The sequence below is a fragment of the Pecten maximus genome, chromosome 5 (assembly GCF_902652985.1).
Source record: "Pecten maximus chromosome 5, xPecMax1.1, whole genome shotgun sequence".
Taxonomy (NCBI): Eukaryota; Metazoa; Mollusca; class Bivalvia; order Pectinida; family Pectinidae; genus Pecten; species Pecten maximus.
In genome coordinates, this window is record NC_047019.1 from 10,102,903 (window position 1) to 10,121,832 (window position 18,930).

Sequence of the window (18,930 nt, forward strand, 5' to 3'; positions counted from 1 at the left end):
CATACTTGTTTATAGAACACAGAAGAATTAATAAAACACATATAAACGATTAAACAAAAATAATTATATTTTACGACAACCGAAAAGTAACACGTGCTGATTTTCGTGTGTTTGCTGTGTTTACGTTACGATAAGCCCACACGTTTGACCGGGCAGAGGTTTATTGTGGACTTCGCCCCTTTGCTCACAACTGCGTGCGTACTCAGAGGTTTACAACAGAACAAAAAGACAAGAAACCGTCCGTATGTTTAACTTTTTACTACTTTCTGTCTGTCCATTTTCGCAAATTCCAATCACACGTCATGTTAAATATATATCCTTAGCATCATGTCATTGATGACCATAACAAGGTAGGATATATGATCCACGCTAGTATATACCCCTTCAATGTCCCCACCATCAAATCCACACTTTGTTCGTTTAATTTGTTATTGGTTTACCATCTTAAGAAATAGTTTTCTGGTTTCCATTCCCACCGATGGAATCCTGTCATCATATATAATCACTGATAATAACCTTCCGATTTCCTGTGGATGACTTTCACAGCTCATACAAGTTACATGCTGCACTGTAAAATTGGAGCCTACACAAAGGACGAATCCAAGTTGTAAGCAACTTAAAGGAGCACTAATTTCAAATTAGCACCAGCAACATTTTATTCTAATATTTTTTTTACTTTCATTTTGTAGAGGATTTTTACCGAGTAATTGTATGTAAGAGAGATCACATACATTTACTAAGTACAGTGAAACCTGACTTTACTGTGGGTCCTCCTAAAGACACGAATGAACCTTAAAGGACCCAGATAGGTTTTAAAGTGTTTATTGCTTATGTGTAATTTCTCAGTGTTTGATACAAGAAGGGCCGATGTTATAATTTAAACCATTCTTATTCAAAAAGATGTTTTGATGATGTATTTGATTTCAAAGCTTGATAAATGGGTCACTGATCAAACTGACAAACATGGCAGATCTGAACAGGACCTGAATGGGGTCTTGTAAACCTAAACAGGAATTTAGCTGTAATATAGCTAATTTTGTGTGTCATTTTAGTGTAATGCAGGTAGGGTCACTCAAGTTGATTTTATTCATAATTATACATATAGCTAACACACCCTACGCAACGCTGAGACCTCCCCACATATTATCTACAACATATAGGTGTACCTGAGGTCAGCCCTGTAGCAGCCACCACTCCCATGACCTCAGCTTGCTTTTAATCCATGCCCCATTCCCTGATATCATCTCATTACTCTTAATACAATACACAATTAGGGATACAAACACCAGTTTATCACACTGCCCCATCCTGGAATGTGACCCACATATGCCCTGTTTGAAACTTATACCAGTTTTTTCCTATACTATGGAGTCCCAGTGATATCTTGAGCTAGACTTGATCAACGTCAGGGATTTTCCTACAATTTTTCTTCCGGTTCCAGGGTCAACTATATTCAGAGTTTTTACGTGAGAAAATGTGAAATTGGGAAAGCAGAGGAAAGTGAAATTAAAACAAATTCATGTTCTTCTTATAAATATAATTACCTTATATTTAATTCTGTTTTAGTTCAATTGGTTTTTACATCTGTTATTTATTCAAAATTGCCTGAGGTCTTTTCACATCGAGCAAATTTAATCTTGAAAATTTTCCCTTTATTACTACCCAAATAGACATTGCCCATTGTCTACTTCATCTGTCACTGTCTCTCCTCTCATCAGCACATTCGTACAGATAGTGTTTACATATATCCATATCTGTCCGAAGGTCTACTTGACATCTTTCCACGTCAATATGTGCATATCCGGTAGTGTCATTTAATAAAACATTAAGAAATTACATATTGATAAGTGATTAGTTAGTTTTAAAACTATTCAGGTCCAATCGCTCCCATTCAGGTCCACACTATCATACAACAAGCTCGAAATAACGTTACTAAATAATATTTTTATGAGTAAAATCTTCATGTTTAACTTAAGATCCCATTCAGGACCTGTTCAGATCTGTCAGGCCGTCGGTTCAATTAGCGACCCAGTTATTGAGCTTTAAAACACATCATCAAGAATATATTTTTAATAAAAATGGTATTTCAATATTTAATTACAAATTAGATTCAATGAGCTCCTTTAAAATCCATTCAGGTGCAGATTCAGGCTGAGTCGATGTGTCAACCTATCAGGCTAAAGAGAGGTTCTCCCTATATCTAATTAATCTTGCAGTATAGCCAGTATTACACTAGTGTCTGTTGTTAAACATGTACATATGCTTGTGAATTGTGATCTCTTGGTGCTAAAGTTACAGATCTGGCCTATTCAGGAAGTGAAGGATGTTTTGGTTTTGCAAGAAACCTTTGTATTTTAAAATTGCTATTTAAGTTGAAGTTTGTGCAGGCTATATAAAAAAAAATCATTTTTCATTTCAGTATATTACATTGATTTACCAGTATATAGTACTGTTAACATCTTAGGTTACTGGACACGAACAACACAGTTTTTAATTTTTTTTTTATTTCAAATGTTTCATGTTTTTATGGCTTGAGAGGCTATGAATTTAACAAAGAAAAAAAGAAATTTAGATAAAAAAAATTGAAATACAAATGTACATAATTTGGAATCATGATGTTCATCATATTTAGGGATAACATTTATATTTATGATGTCTGTACATGTGTTGACTCAATATTATATTAGTCAGCTATCATTTAATGGTACACAATAACTACAAAATCTAGCTTGTTATATGTATATATTGAATATTTTATTTAAAGCCAATGTATACCTTAATAATTAAATCAATTTCCTGTATCTTTTTTTCCTTTTTTTTTCCAGACAAAATGGCAGGCCTTCCACTTCCAAATAGGGTGAAGAAGTCCTTCCTTTTCTTCTTGGTGTTTATGTATACGTTTGTTGTCAGTACTTTAATCATTAACTTCCTCATGGTATGGACGCTACTTATTTGGCCATTTGACCGAAAATTGTTCAGGAAAATCAACTACATTCTTGGATACTCAAGCTGGTCTCGTAAGTATGCAGTATCAGTTTTGTTCAATGTACAATCTTCTTAATGGTTTGAAGGCTAGGGTTCTCATATGTTACATCACCATTTTAAAACTGTCTTCAGTGCCTTTCCTGTCTATGTATTAGAGGTTGATATATATTTACCCCATTCCCAATGGAAGAGGTAGAATTTTTTTTCAATTAAGGAACAAAATTACAATTTTATTTTTTGAAGATTAAAAGTCTGGCACTTAATATGTTTCATAATAAAGCTTATTGTCCTAATTATAATATATAGACATAAATCCCCAAACAGTTTTTGCACAGAACTAAATTGCTGAAAATTTCAGCTAATTTACTTTTCCAATTTCATCGAACGCCTCAATTTTTTCCCCAATTTCTCACTTATGTTGTAAAAAAATTACCCTCACATGGCAATTTCCAAAATTAACCAGGAAAAACACTGGCCTTATATATATGTACATGTCAATTTAATTGCATATATAGATATCTGAGGTGTAGAACTTGAATGAATATATACATGTATCCACCTTTTGTTATCTAAATATCTAATAAAAAATCTATTATGGTAACATATTCCCTTTTTGTTAATTAAGATGGTAAAATATCCACCTTTTAATTAAAACTGTAAAATATCCACCTTTTGTAAATTGAAACTGTAAAATATCAACCTTTTGTTAATTAAAACTGTAAAAATATCCACCTTGGGTTATTATCACGAGATAAAATTGGTAAAACTGGTTATCCGTGTAGACCGGCCACCAGCCCCTAAGCTTTATTGCTCAGCTAAGTTTAATTTTAGATTATCTCCCCCTAGTTTAAAACTTAAAATCAGACATATCCTTGAGACCAAAATCATAAACCTGAATTTTGTTTATAATTTCAATATTCTAGAGAGAGGGGCTAGTCTGACTTGAATGTTGATTGTCAATTTTCAGTTTTAAAACATCCGATCTGTGCCTAAACAATATTAATTGGTTACCAGTTTGATTTTGAGCGAGGTCTTTTATTAACTATTTACCTTAGGCAGCTGGCTGTTCCTTCTAATGTGAATACAAATGTGTAGCATAAACAACCAATCACTGTCGTGCTTCCAAATCTATGTGTAAATGAAGTCTTGATTTGTTTGGTCGAACCAAAGTAAAATCGGTGGTTGAACCTTAGTCGACCAGACATGCACTCCGTAACTTCTTGTTTCTGTACAAATTCATGTACTGTAAAGGTGATTATTTCCATGGGGCGTTAATTTCGCGATTTCTATATGTAAACTATATGCATGGGGGTAATTTTCGTGATCGATCCACTTTCGCTTTTAGTTCAAAATTACGCAAATTGATATCAAAATAATACGCACAGGGGAAATTTTCGCGAACAAAAGGAGGCCACATAATTAGCGTAAATTTCCCCCTCTAATAAATTTCAACGTTTACAGTATAACCAAAGTGAGTTCGTTCCAACTCTAGTCACTATAGTTTCTGAACAAGCAAACTTTGGCTTATCCGTCTGCTGCTCTACCAATCAAATGCAAGCTTAAAGCCAAGTTAAGGGAAGTTCCCAGTAGAGCAACACTGGAAGTCAATCGGTATAGATATACAGCTAAAACCTGCCACATGTTGTACAATGTATTTCACCAGCAATATTCTATTAATGTTAAAATTTGTATGTTCCAGAGTTTACTTTCGTCGCCCAGTGGTGGTCAGGGTGTGACATCATCTTATACATAGATCCAAAGGATCGGTTATTCGCAGGAAAGGAGCATATCTTGGTGCTGATGAACCATACTTATGAGATAGATTGGCTCATGTTATGGATCCTAGCGGAGCGATACGGCGTCCTCGGGGTATGTTTTATTTATTTCATACTTTACAGAGAACCACCAAGTCTTGTATAATGTCCTGAGGTACAGATCTAGGTTTATGATATTGTACTGAGTTTCAAGATATCTTTTTGATCAATAGACAGAAAAAAATTGTTTCATGCATTTTGTCACATTATTTTATACTGATTATGCTGTCTTCTATGATTTTTTTTTTTCATGTACAGTCACCTATTAGCTATAGCTAAGCTATACATACTTTGTATTCAAGTTATATATATATATACTGTTTGTGTATGTAAGTGTGTGTGAAATTTGTCTTTGTTTCTTTCTGTATCATGTGATTACTTTTATGTTGAAAATCTGAATAAAAATGTCAAAGTAAAAAAGTTTCAAGATATCAAAGAAACATATACAGTAAACCTTCAATCAGTTTGAACAGATATTGATGAGTCTTTTCGAACAATACACAATTATTTGAGGCAATATTTCTAGACTGCTAAATATTCATCAAGCCTTGTGTTTGTCAAATTAAAAATATCCCCCTTGGGTTGATATCCTCTTTTCTTATCCCAAAGGGGATAAAAGATTCTTTTAGTTCACTACTTGAGCTAAAACTGAATTTTTACCGCTTTTAATGAACGTAATAAAGAAATATTATCAATCTTTCCGATCAGGAATAAGTTTTGATAATGTCAAAGAAAAAAACTCCTAAAAACTAATGAGAAAGTATAAATCTTTTGGTTAATTGCAAATTTTACCAGATAAAATTGTAGGTAAAATTAATCACTTTTAATTTTTTTCTTAAACAGGGTGCAAAAGTTTATGGTAAAAACATGCTACGATATATTCCCCTGATAGGATGGGCATGGTACTTTACAGAGTGTATTTTCTTAATGAGAGACTGGGCTAAGGACAAGAAAATCATTCACGACACCATGAAAGAACTGCTCGACTTCCCCGACAATTATTGGTTTACGGTAAGTTCATGATTCTAAGAATTTAGTGCTGTTCTATTGAATTCTCATTTAAGAATAATAATAAAATCTTGCTTGTAACAAACATTTCCATTGGTTTAAAAATTTGTGTTATCAAATAACGTCGGTTTTGATTGGCTGATTCAGCGGTGGCTTAATAATTTCTAAGAGAAAAAAGTTGGACAATAAAAGTAGATTTCCACAGGGATTGTCTATAGTAGATTCAATTATAAGGATTAACTTGGCTATTCAAATCGCCCTGTGTCCGTGGTCCGTCGTCCGTCCGTCCGTCCGTCCGTCCGTCCGTCCGTCCGTAAACAATTCTTGTTATCGCTATTTCTCAGAAAGAACTGAAGGGAAGTTTTCTCAATATATTTTACAGTATTATCTTGACTTTCCATCATAAGTGTTCAAGACATAGTGGAATTAACCATTCAGTGTTTCAGAATTCCTCGTTAGTATTAATCATTTCAAATGATTCCGTTCATGTATTTCAGCTTATTATCAATTATTTCAAGTTGAATCCGTTTATGTATTTCAGCTTATCAGTTATTTCAAGTTGATTCTGTTTATATATTTCAGCTTATTATCAACTATTTCAAGTTAATCCTGTTTATATATTTCAGCTTATAATCAATTATTTCAAGTTGATTCTGTTTATATTTTTCAGCTAATTATCAGTTATTTCAAGTTAAATCCGTTTATGTATTTCAACTTATCAATTATTTCAAGTTGATTCCATTTATATATTTCAGCTTATTATCAACAATTTCAAGTTGAATCCGTTTATGTATTTCAGCTTATTATCCCCTCTCGACGAAAGTCGGGGAGGGGATATAGCGTTCCGTTCGTACGTAAGTACGTATTTTCACTTTTTGTCAGCGCTCTTGCGACTTCATTTTTGAACGGATTCTGACCAAACTTCGTATATGGGTCCAGCATGGGAATACCTCGAACGAGTTCGTGTTTCAGGGTGCCAAGGTCAAGGTCAAGGTCAAGGTCACCGTTACTATTTATAGAAAATCTTTGTCAGCACTCTTCCAACTTCATTTCTGAACGGATCCTGACCAAACTTCATATTTGGGTCCAGCATGGGAATACCTCGAACGAGTTCGTGTTTCAGGGTGCCAAGGTCAAGGTCAGCGTGACTATTTATAGAAAATCTTTGTCAGCGCTCTTACGACTTCATTTTTGAACGGATCCTGACCAAACTTCATATATGGGTCCAGCATGGGAATACCTTGAAAGAGTTCGTGTTTCAGGGTGCCAAGGTCAAGGTCAAGGTCACCGTTACTATTTATAGAAAATCTTTGTCAGCGCGCTTGCGACTTCATTTTTGAACGGATTCTGACCAAACTTCATATATGGGTCCAGCATGGGAATACCTCGAACAAGTTCGTGTTTCAGGGTGCCAAGGTCAAGGTCAGCGTTACTATTTATAGAAAATCTTTGTCAGCGCTCTTGCGACTTAATTTTTGAACGGATCCTGACCAAACTTCATATATGGGTCCAGCATGGGAATACCTCGAACGAGTTCGTGTTTTAGGGCACCAAGGTCAAGGCCAATGTCACCGTTACTATTTATAGTAAATCTTTGTCAGTGCTGTAATGCGACTTCATTTTTGAACGGATCCTGACCAAACTTCATATATGGGTCAAGCATGGCAATACCTCAAACAAGTTCGTGTATCAGGGCGCCAAGATTAAGTTCAAAATCTTTGTCAGCGTTGTTGCGACTTCATTTTTGAATGGACGCGAGGGGATTTGTATCGTTTGCGATACCTAGTTATCAGTTATTTCAAGTCGATCCCATTTATATATTTCAGCTTATCAATTTTTTCAAGTTGATTCTATTTATATATTTCAGCTACTTCTGTTCCCAGAAGGTACAAGATTTACAGCAGAGAAACACGAGGCCAGTTTAAAAGTTGCTAGAGAAAAGGGTTACCCTGAGTTTAAGCACCATTTACTGCCGCGCACAAAGGGGTTCAGCTACACCATCCAGGCCCTCCAGGGCAAAGGGGCAGGTAGGTCACAAGTCATAGGTCAGGTCACAGGGCAAGGGCACAGGGCAAGGGCACAGGTAGGTCATAAATCAGAGGTCAGGTCACAGCGCAAAGGCGCAGGTAGGTCACAAATCATAGGTCAGGTCACAGGGCAAGGGGTTGGTAAGTTTCAAATCATAGGTCAGGTCAAAGGGCAGGGTCTAGTAGGTCACAAGTCATAGGTCAGGTCACAGGGCAAAATATCAGGTAGGTCATAATACTTGTTTGTAATCACATGATACATTGCTGTCATGAGCATAGAAGATGAGAAGGTTATGGTGATATAACCATCGCACGGAAGACAGAATTAAAATGTGTGAGTTCACAACTTCACATAGGCAAGTTCATCAGAACAGTATTGGGATACATTACTCCAACAATGTTAGAGGTTTAACATGGAGAGATACTTTTGACAGGTGCCGTGTAACAGTCGGCAAAATCATATCCGATAGAAAAAGAGCCGACCAGCGGCCTCTTATGTTATAGGAGTAAGGGATACATATGTCTAATTAGGACTCAAACTGACAAAACAAAACAAAATTGGACAAATTAAGATTTCCATCAAATGGTGACATATTTCCTTGTCTCCAGCAAATTCCTTTTAGGTTCTGTTTGTTTTTTCAGTTGGCGCTATCTATGACATTGCCATAGGGTTCAAGGGAAACAGTGTTAAACCAACATTGATGAACGCCTTCAGAGGCAACACCATCACAGCTGACCTCAGAATGAAGTATGTATGACATTTATCTTAGAGGTAACACCATCACAGTTGACCTCAGAATGAAGTATGTATGATATTTATCTTAGAGGTAACACCATCACAGTTGACCTCAGAATGAAGTATGTATGATATTTATCTTAGAGGTAACACCATCACAGCTGACCTCAGAATGAAGTATGTATGATATTTATCTTAGAGGCAACACTATCACAGCTGACCTCAGAATGAAGTATGTATGATATTTATCTTAGAGGCAACATAATCACAGCTGACCTCAGAATGAAGTATGTATGATATTTATCTTAGAGGTAACACCATCACAGCTGACCTCAGAATGAAGTATGTATGATATTTATCTTAGAGGCAACATAATCACAGCTGACCTTAAAGTAAAGTGTATATGACATTTATCTTAAAGACAAGTCCATCATGGCTGACCTTAGACAGCCGCCACATACCCCCATCTTCGCCAGCCAAGACTTCTGATTACATTTCCCTTGACGAACGTTCTAAGAGAGAATGAAAAGCTTCTCTTTCGCGACTACCAGCTTTGAGTGATCCACAACACTGCACATCAGTACCATTTGTATTGTTTTATATTCCAAACTGTTACTAGAAATTTTACTCCATATTTTTTCAGGCGTTATGAAATGGACAGCCTGCCAAAGGAAGAGGAAGAGTTAGCTAAATGGCTCCGGGATTTGTTTAAGGAAAAGGTGAGCATGCAATGTGATGTGTAAGACTACTTCTTTATAAGATGATCTTGTTTGAAGTTATAAATATCTCGTTGGCATTGGAGTATCTGTTTGAACCAGCTTAATGATTTGGTTCAGGCAATGACAGTATATCACCTTTTATTTTTAGCTCACCGGTTACGAGTAACCGAGAGCTAATGCTGTCACCCCGGCGTCCGCGTCCACATCCCACCCCAAAACTTTAAAGTTTTTGGGGTAAGTTTTTGGAAAGCTTGTAAGTCCAAAAGTATACACCTCATGCCCTTCTAATTTGGTTTATACATTCATTAGAGGTCTAGGAGTGATGGTATGGCAAAATCATGCAGAAAAAAATTGTGTTTTTTTCGCATTTTACCATTTTGTGGACTTAACGTTTTTGGCACCAAAACCCACTTTAAAGTTTTTGGGGTAAGTTTTTGGAAAGCTTATAAGTCCAAAAGTATACACCTCATGCCCTTCTAATTTGGTTTATACATTTATTAGAGGTCTAGGAGTGATGTTGTGGCAAAATCATGCAGAAATAAATTGTGATTTTTTTTTGGCATTTTACCATTTTATGGACATACTTTTTGGCACCAAAACCAACTTTAAAGATTTTGGGGGTTAGTTTTGGAAAGCTTGTAAGTGCACACCCTTCTAATTTGGTTTATACATCCATTAGAGGTCTAGGAGTGATATAATGTGACATACAATTTCAAATTTACATGCTTATACATACATAGAAAATGAATGCATAGTGTGATTGCTGCCGCCGGTGAGCTTTCACTTGTTCTTCGTCTTCCACTTTAAGCAAACACTATCTATCAATCATTTGTTTCAGGTTTCGACTTTGAACACTATCAGTGTTAAATTTGTGACAATTCAATTTTGCAGGATGATCTTGTAGACGAGTATTTTAAGACAGGAAAATTTGACCTCCCAGCATTCCATCCTCCCCAGCGACCAAATGACCTGTTAAACTGGATATTCTGGTTACTTGTGACAAACGTTCCACTGTATTTTTACTTAGGGAGTATAGTAATAGCAGGGACCATCACACAGCAGCTTATTGTTGTGGGTGTTGTGATATTAAGTAAGTATGATTTCTACCGTTGGTTAGTTATCTCCCTTGGTTGAGAAGCTAAAAACTTCAGGTCATAGCAAACAATACATTGACAAAAAAAAGGCAAAAAAAAAAAAAAAATTTAAATTAAAAAAAAAAAATTACAAACAAGAAAAATCTTTCAGAACCTGAAATACATTACATAATTATCTACATTTTGGTGGGGAACTGCAAATATCAATGCAATGTTATTAAAAGAAAATTGGTGAGAATATTCAATCTTATATAATTTCTGGTAACTATTTCTAGATTTTACTGTGACCAAAAGTCTTGATTAGAAATTTGATAGAGACTCCATTTCTTAGTCACTGCACCTCTAAGGACAGACAGCCATCTAGCTACATGTAGAAGCGGGGCGTTATTGTCGGAGGTGTACCACACTGGACTTTCTGATCATGTTACTGCTATATATTATATCATTACATATGATGACATACAGCTATATACACAAATCTCTGTACTACCAATGTTGAAAACGTTTGTACTGCAATATAACTGTAATTTTATTCTTTCCTGCATTACCATTCTATACAATAACACAAAGCTACCTAGTGGCGGGACATCCCATCCAAAATCAATTGTTCCGTATCAAAAATAAAGTTTATGTTGATGTAGAGATATTTCAGCCTCCAACTGACCAAATTAAGATTCTGGCTATTTACAATTTACTCGGGGAAAACAGGCACCATCCCCCAAGGCTATTTGCAGGTTAATAAAAAAAATTTAAAATTCAGCCACCGGACCCTCACACAATAGTTTTTCAGTACAGACAATATTTGTGGTACAGAGATCTCTAGTTATCTTGCTAGATTCTGCTAGTTGTGCTATATCTACAATTAAAAAGCATTCAAATTATGGAGGTCACTTCTATTTTAAGAGAAAGATATATTCACTTTAATTCACTACTGGAGAAAATCATGAACTTACATGTTTCATGAAATCTTTCTTCATGAATATAATTATAAATGTGTAGAACAGGGGGGCACATGTTCTGTAGTACTTTTTACTGTAGCAAGGATTGGTGGTTCGCCGATTTCTCAAAAGCTAAGTCAATCTCACCTGTGCTACGCTAGAGTAGTCATTGTATCACCAACTAAAATATACTAGAGTAGCCATCGTATCACCAACTAAAATATACTAGATTAGCCACCGTATCACCAACTAAAACATACTAGAGTAGCCATCGTATCACCAACTAAAATATACTAGAGTAGCCATCGTATCACCAACTAAAATATACTAGAGTAGCCATTATATCACCGACTAAAATATACTAGAGTAGCCATCGTATCACCAACTAAAATATACTAGAGTAGCCATCGTATCACCAACTAAAATATACTAGAGTGGCCATCGTATCACCAACTAAAATATACTAGAGTAGCCATCATATCACCAACTAAAATATACTAGAGTAGCCATCGTATCACCAACTAAAATACACTAGAGCCATCGTATCACCAACTAAAATATACTAGAGTAACCATCGTATCACCAACTAAAATATACTAGAGTAACCATCGTATCACCAACTAAAATATACTAGAGTGGCCATCGTATCACCAACTAAAATATACTAGAGCCATCGTATCACCAACTAAAATGTACTAGAGTAACCATCGTATCATCAACTAAAATATACTAGAGCCATCGTATCACCAACTAAAATGTACTAGAGTAGCCATCGTATCACCAACTAAAATATACTAGAGTAACCATCGTATCACCAACTAAAATATACTAGAGTGGCCATCGTATCACCAACTAAAATATACTAGAGTAGCCATCATATCACCAACTAAAATATACTAGAGTAGCCATCGTATCACCAACTAAAATACACTAGAGCCATCGTATCACCAACTAAAATATACTAGAGTAACCATCGTATCACCAACTAAAATATACTAGAGTAACCATCGTATCACCAACTAAAATATACTAGAGTGGCCATCGTATCACCAACTAAAATATACTAGAGCCATCGTATCACCAACTAAAATATACTAGAGTAGCCATTGTATCACCAACTAAAATATACTAGAGTAGCCATTATATCACCAACTAAAATATTCTAGAGTAGCCATTGTATCACCAACTAAAATATTCTAGAGTAGCCATTATATCACCAACTAAAATGTACTAGAGTAGCCATCGTATCACCAACTAAAATATACTAGAGTAGCCATCGTATCACCAACTAAAATATACTAGAGCCATTGTATCACCAACTAAAATATACTAGAGTAGTCATCGTATCACCAACTAAAATATACTAGAGTAGCCATCGTATCACCAACTAAAATATACTAGAGTAGCCATCGTATCACCAACTAAAATATACTAGAGTAGCCATCGTATCACCAACTAAAATATACTAGAGTAGCCATCGTATCACCAACTAAAATATACTAGAGTAGCCATCGTATCACCAACTAAAATATACTAGAGTAGCCATCGTATCACCAACTAAAATATTCTAGAGTAGCCATTGTATCACCAACTAAAATATACTAGAGTAGCCATCGTATCACCAACTAAAATATACTAGAGTAGCCATCGTATCACCAACTAAAATATACTAGAGTAGCCACCGTATCACCAACTAAAATATTCTAGAGTAGCCATTGTATCACCAACTAAAATATACTAGAGTAGCCATCGTATCACCAACTAAAATATTCTAGAGTAGCCATTGTATCACCAACTAAAATATACTAGAGTAGCCATCGTATCACCAACTAAAATATACTAGAGTAGCCACCGTATCACCAACTAAAATATTCTAGAGTAGCCATTGTATCACCAACTAAAATATACTAGAGTAGCCATCGTATCACCAACTAAAATATTCTAGAGTAGCCATTGTATCACCAACTAAAATATACTAGAGTAGCCATCGTATCACCAACTAAAACATACTAGAGTAGCCATCGTATCACAAACTAAAATATACTAGAGTAGCCATCGTATCACCAAGAGTGGCCATTGTATCACCAACTAAAATATACTAGAGTAGCCATCGTATCACCAACTAAAACATACTAGAGTAGTCATCGTATCACAAACTAAAATATACTAGAGTAGTCATCGTATCACCAACTAAAATATACTAGAGTAGCCATCGTATCACCAACTAAAATATACTAGAGTAGCCATCGTATCACCAACTAAAATATACTAGAGTAGCCATCGTATCACCAACTAAAATATATATAGAGTAGCCATCGTATCACCAACTAAAATATACTAGAGTAGCCATCGTATCACCAACTAAAACATACTAGAGTAGTTATCGTATCACCAACTAAAATATACTAGAGTAGCCATTGTATCACAAACTAAAATATACTAGAGTAGTCATCGTATCACCAACTAAAACATACTAGAGTAGTCATCGTATCACCAACTAAAACATACTAGAGTAGTCATCGTATCACAAACTAAAATACACTAGAGTAGTCATCGTATCACAAACTAAAATATACTAGAGTAGTCATCGTATCACCAACTAAAACATACTAGAGTAGTCATCGTATCACCAACTAAAATATACTAGAGTAGCCATCGTATCACCAACTAAAATATACTAGAGTAGCCATCGTATCACCAACTAAAACATACTAGAGTAGTTATCGTATCACCAACTAAAATATACTAGAGTAGCCATTGTATCACAAACTAAAATATACTAGAGTAGTCATCGTATCACCAACTTAAACATACTAGAGTAGTCATCGTATCACCAACTAAAACATACTAGAGTAGTCATCGTATCACAAACTAAAATACACTAGAGTAGTCATCGTATCACAAACTAAAATATACTAGAGTAGTCATCGTATCACCAACTAAAACATACTAGAGTAGTCATCGTATCACCAACTAAAATATACTAGAGTAGCCATCGTATCACCAACTAAAATACACTAGAGTAGTCATCGTATCACAAACTAAAATATACTAGAGTAGTCATCGTATCACAAACTAAAATATACTAGAGTAGCCATCGTATCACCAACTAAAACATACTAGAGTAGCCATCGTATCACCAACTAAAACATACTAGAGTAGTCATCGTATCACAAACTAAAATATACTAGAGTAGCCATCGTATCACCAACTAAAATATACTAGAGTAGCCATCGTATCACCAACTAAAATATACAAGAGTAGCCATCGTATCACCAACTAAAATATACTAGAGTAGCCATTATATCACCAACTAAAATATACTAGAGTAGCCATTGTATCACCAACTAAAATATACTAGAGTAGCCATTGTATCACTAACTAAAATATACTAGAGTAGCCATTGTATCACTAACTAAAATATACTAGAGTAGCCATCGTATCACCAACTAAAATATACTAGAGTAGCCATCGTATCACCAACTAAAATATACTAGAGTGGCCATTGTATCACCAACTAAAATATACTAGAGTAGTCATCGTATCACAAACTAAAATATACTAGAGTAACCATCGTATCACCAACTAAAATATACTAGAGTGGCCATTGTATCACCAACTAAAATATACTAGAGTAGTCATCGTATCACCGACTAAAATATACTAGAGTAGCCATCATATCACCAACTAAAATATACTAGAGTAGTCATTGTATCACCAACTAAAATATATATAGAGTAGCCATCGTATCACCAACTAAAATATACTAGAGTAGCCATCGTATCACCGACTAAAATATACTAGAGTAGCCATCATATCACCAACTAAAATATACTAGAGTAGCCATCGTATCACCAACTAAAATATATATAGAGTAGTCATCGTATCACCGACTAAAATATACTAGAGTAGTCATCGTATCACCAACTAAAATATACTAGAGTAGCCATCGTATCACCAACTAAAATATACTAGAGTAGCCATCGTATCACCAACTAAAATATACTAGAGTAGCCATCGTATCACCAACTAAAATATACTAGAGTAGCCATTGTATCACCAACTAAAATATACTAGAGTAACCATTGTATCACTAACTAAAATATACTAGAGTAGTAGTCATTGTATCACCAACTAAAATATACTAGAGTAGCCATCGTATCACCGACTAAAATATACTGGAGTAGCCATCGCATCACCAACTAAAATATACTAGAGTAGCCATCGTATCACCAACTAAAATATACTAGAGTAGCCATCGTATCACCAACTAAAATATACTAGAGTAGCCATCGTATCACCAACTAAAATACACTAGAGTAGTCATCGTATCACCAACTAAAATATACTAAAGTAACCATCGTATCACCAACTAAAATATACTAGATTAGCCATTGTATCACCAACTAAAATATACTAGAGTGGCCATTGTATCACCAACTAAAATATACTAGAGTAGCCATTGTATCACCAACTAAAATATACTAGAGTAGTCATCGTATCACCAACTAAAATATACTAGAGTGGCCATTGTATCACCAACTAAAATATACTAGAGTAGCCATTGTATCACCAACTAAAATATACTAGAGTAGCCATTGTATCACCAACTAAAATATACTAGAGTGGCCATCGTATCACCAACTAAAATATACTAGAGTAGCCATCGTATCACAAACTAAAATATACTAGAGTGGCCATCGTATCACCAACTAAAATATACTAGAGTAGTCATCGTATCACCAACTAAAATATACTAGAGTGGCCATCGTATCACAAACTAAAATATACTAGAGTAGCCATCGTATCACCAACTAAAATATACTAAAGTAGCCATCGTATCACCAACTAAAATATACTAGACTAGCCATTGTATCACCAACTAAAATATACTAGAGTAGCCATCGTATCACCAACTAAAATATACTAGAATGGCCATCGTATCACCAACTAAAATATACTAAAGTAGCCATCGTATCACCAACTAAAATATACTAAAGTAACCATCGTATCACCAACTAAAATATACTAGAGTAGCCATCGTATCACCAACTAAAATATACTAAAGTAGCCATCGTATCACCAACTAAAATATACTAAAGTAACCATGGTATCACCAACTAAAATACACTAGAGTAGCCATCATATCACAAACTACACATATAATACGCTAGATTAGCCGTTGTATTTTATGTATATTGCACTTTGTTTATATATCACCTGAACCTTGACCTTTCAGTGGCGGCATTTTCTTTCTGGATGATCAGCTTAACAGAGATACAAAAGGGATCATCCTATGGCAAGGCAGCAGGAAGCAATGGAGTGAAGAAATCCGAATGATCATTGCTAGTAATTGTCTTGTAGTTCTGTTGTCTTCCTCACCTCTGCTTTTGTACACTAATAGAATCTAACAAGGGCCTGTTCCGTGGACAGGGATATCTCAACCCTCATGTAAATATAATAATATTTAGATTAATATTTTGGCCAGTCAGCACCAAGCTTGCCAAGTGCTGGTCAGCCAAACTCTTACATGAGGGTTGAGATATCCTTGTTCGCGGAACAGACCCATGTTTGATTATTTTTCTCACATACTTGCAAGCAAATGTAAGTTTTCATGAAAAATTTTCATCACGCCATCTGCAATGCTCCTTGGAATATACATCAATGTTAATGACGTCATCATCATTTACGACATAGTTACTCAACGAAAAATGATGACGTTACGTTATTGTGAACAGCGTCATATTGCGCGTGTCAGCTGTCTTTACCCTCCTGTGTGATACCGAGATCAATTTATCTTTTTCCTAGCAACCACAGGATAACCCTGTGAAGTACGTGAGAAAGTTTTCTTTTTGTTTGAACTCACTCTATTGTTTTGTTTGCATCAAGTTTTAACCTACTCACATGTTACATATCATTTCACCTCCTTTACATATCCAGCAAGAAGCCCACGTCTGGAAATAAGCCCGCCTTTAAAATTCTCAGCTAACCTTAGATTTTCGTCATGTAATACGCAAGCAACAATCTGGTGACAACTAATGGGCTCAAAAGCATGATTATCATTGTTTTCTACGTTTTTCGACGAGACTTTGCGGAAGTCAATTATGCTGTTATTTTATTTTATTTGTGAAAGAGAATGATGTTACTTATTCCCTCTCGAACGTATTCCTGAGTTTATCAGAAATCAGTTTGGTGCACTGTTTTTGTTGTTGACCTTGCCATCAAACAACAACCCCATGCCTGGCAATAAGCCCACCTATGTCTATTACTGTTCAGTAAAACTCTATTTCCTCGTCTTGTGACCAAATTACTAGTGATGTTACGATTCACAAAGTTCATCAAGTATCACTTGTTTGAAGTGTTTGACCAATTTATCTAGAAGAAATCTGTAATCTAGTTTTGTCAGAAATGCCCGACATCACGATAACCCAAAGAATATTAGCCGATTGTTATAACATGCGCATAGACAATTGCTTGATTGTGGTTGTGGCTAATATCATATAAAATACAAGCACCTAGAGGACTGGAACGGTGCAATAAGCACAAAGGAGGAATGTAAAAAAAAAAATTTAAAAAAATGCTTAAATTCCAAAGAAAGATCATGAAAAAAATTAAATGATTTTAATCAATTAATGATTGAATTGACTAAATTGGTGATTGATCAGGAAATTTCAACCAATTCCCATCGCTACAAATCACTTAATTTGTTTCAAAGTTTATATCGGCCACTGGACTGTAAATAAATAATACAGTATTAAAATTATCTCGACAACTAATTTTGAATTGACACATCTTGTGTATGGATATCTGACTATTTTTCATGTGATATTAAAATATTTAATTCTTTCATGTTGATATACAACACTCGCTCAACTAATGTGCTAACCATGAATTTTGATTTCCATAGGGATCTTTTCAGTTAACTTTTAAAAACCATGTAAATGGGGTGAAGTGTATGGGATCACCTGACCGACACAGTGCGTGGGTTTTCACCAGGTACACTTGTAATCTAGTGTCAAAACGGAAGACCCCTCGCATGCTGCCATCAGAGTCAACCAGAGTGAAAAGTATAAGTCGATTGAACTTTTTCTCTATTTTATCTTGTAAGGTTTGTTTTTAGACACATACCATTTGCCAGTGCCCTTCATCATAATTACTGTATATTCACATAAATTACAATATTAAAATCTTCTTATCCTGTTCCTATAGAACCATCCTAACCAAACTCTTTTTTTTTACAATTATATTATTATTAAAATCTTCTTATCCTGTTCGTATGGAATCATCCTAACCAAACTCTTTCATATTTTCCAGTGACCTATTTTTCACGATGGATGATTGGCTTTTCCGAAATAAAGAGGGCGTCATCATATGGATCCATGGTGACGAACAGCAAGAAGTCAACGTGAAAACTGCTAGCAATTGTGATGACTAAAGCTGCACTGTGATTGGATTTTACTAACTTACACCAAATATGAACACCGTGTGCCCTTTAGATGACCTTTGAACTCAGATTTATATTTTGAAGTTTTGTAAACATTGCAAGATGGGGTACAATTAAAACAGGTTTACAATGAATACCAACTATATATTGGGACAGATTTGAATA

At 35.1% G+C, this 18,930-nt stretch overlaps 1 protein-coding gene across 2 annotated transcripts; it reads left to right on the forward strand.

Annotated features, from left to right (window-relative positions):
* Positions 1-104: 104 nt before the first annotated feature.
* LOC117327108 (1-acyl-sn-glycerol-3-phosphate acyltransferase delta-like) lies at positions 105-18,930 on the forward strand. Of its 2 annotated transcripts, XM_033883945.1 has the most exons (10): positions 105-242; positions 2,826-3,017; positions 4,685-4,854; positions 5,643-5,810; positions 7,675-7,834; positions 8,477-8,582; positions 9,214-9,289; positions 10,181-10,379; positions 16,561-16,670; positions 18,636-18,930. In XM_033883945.1, exons 2-9 carry the CDS (start codon positions 2,831-2,833, stop codon positions 16,659-16,661), a joined length of 1,167 nt encoding a protein of 388 aa, XP_033739836.1. In that variant the 5' UTR covers positions 105-242; positions 2,826-2,830; the 3' UTR covers positions 16,662-16,670; positions 18,636-18,930. The 2 variants fall into 2 exon arrangements, with proteins under 2 accessions (XP_033739836.1, XP_033739837.1); XM_033883946.1 differs by lacking the exon at positions 16,561-16,670.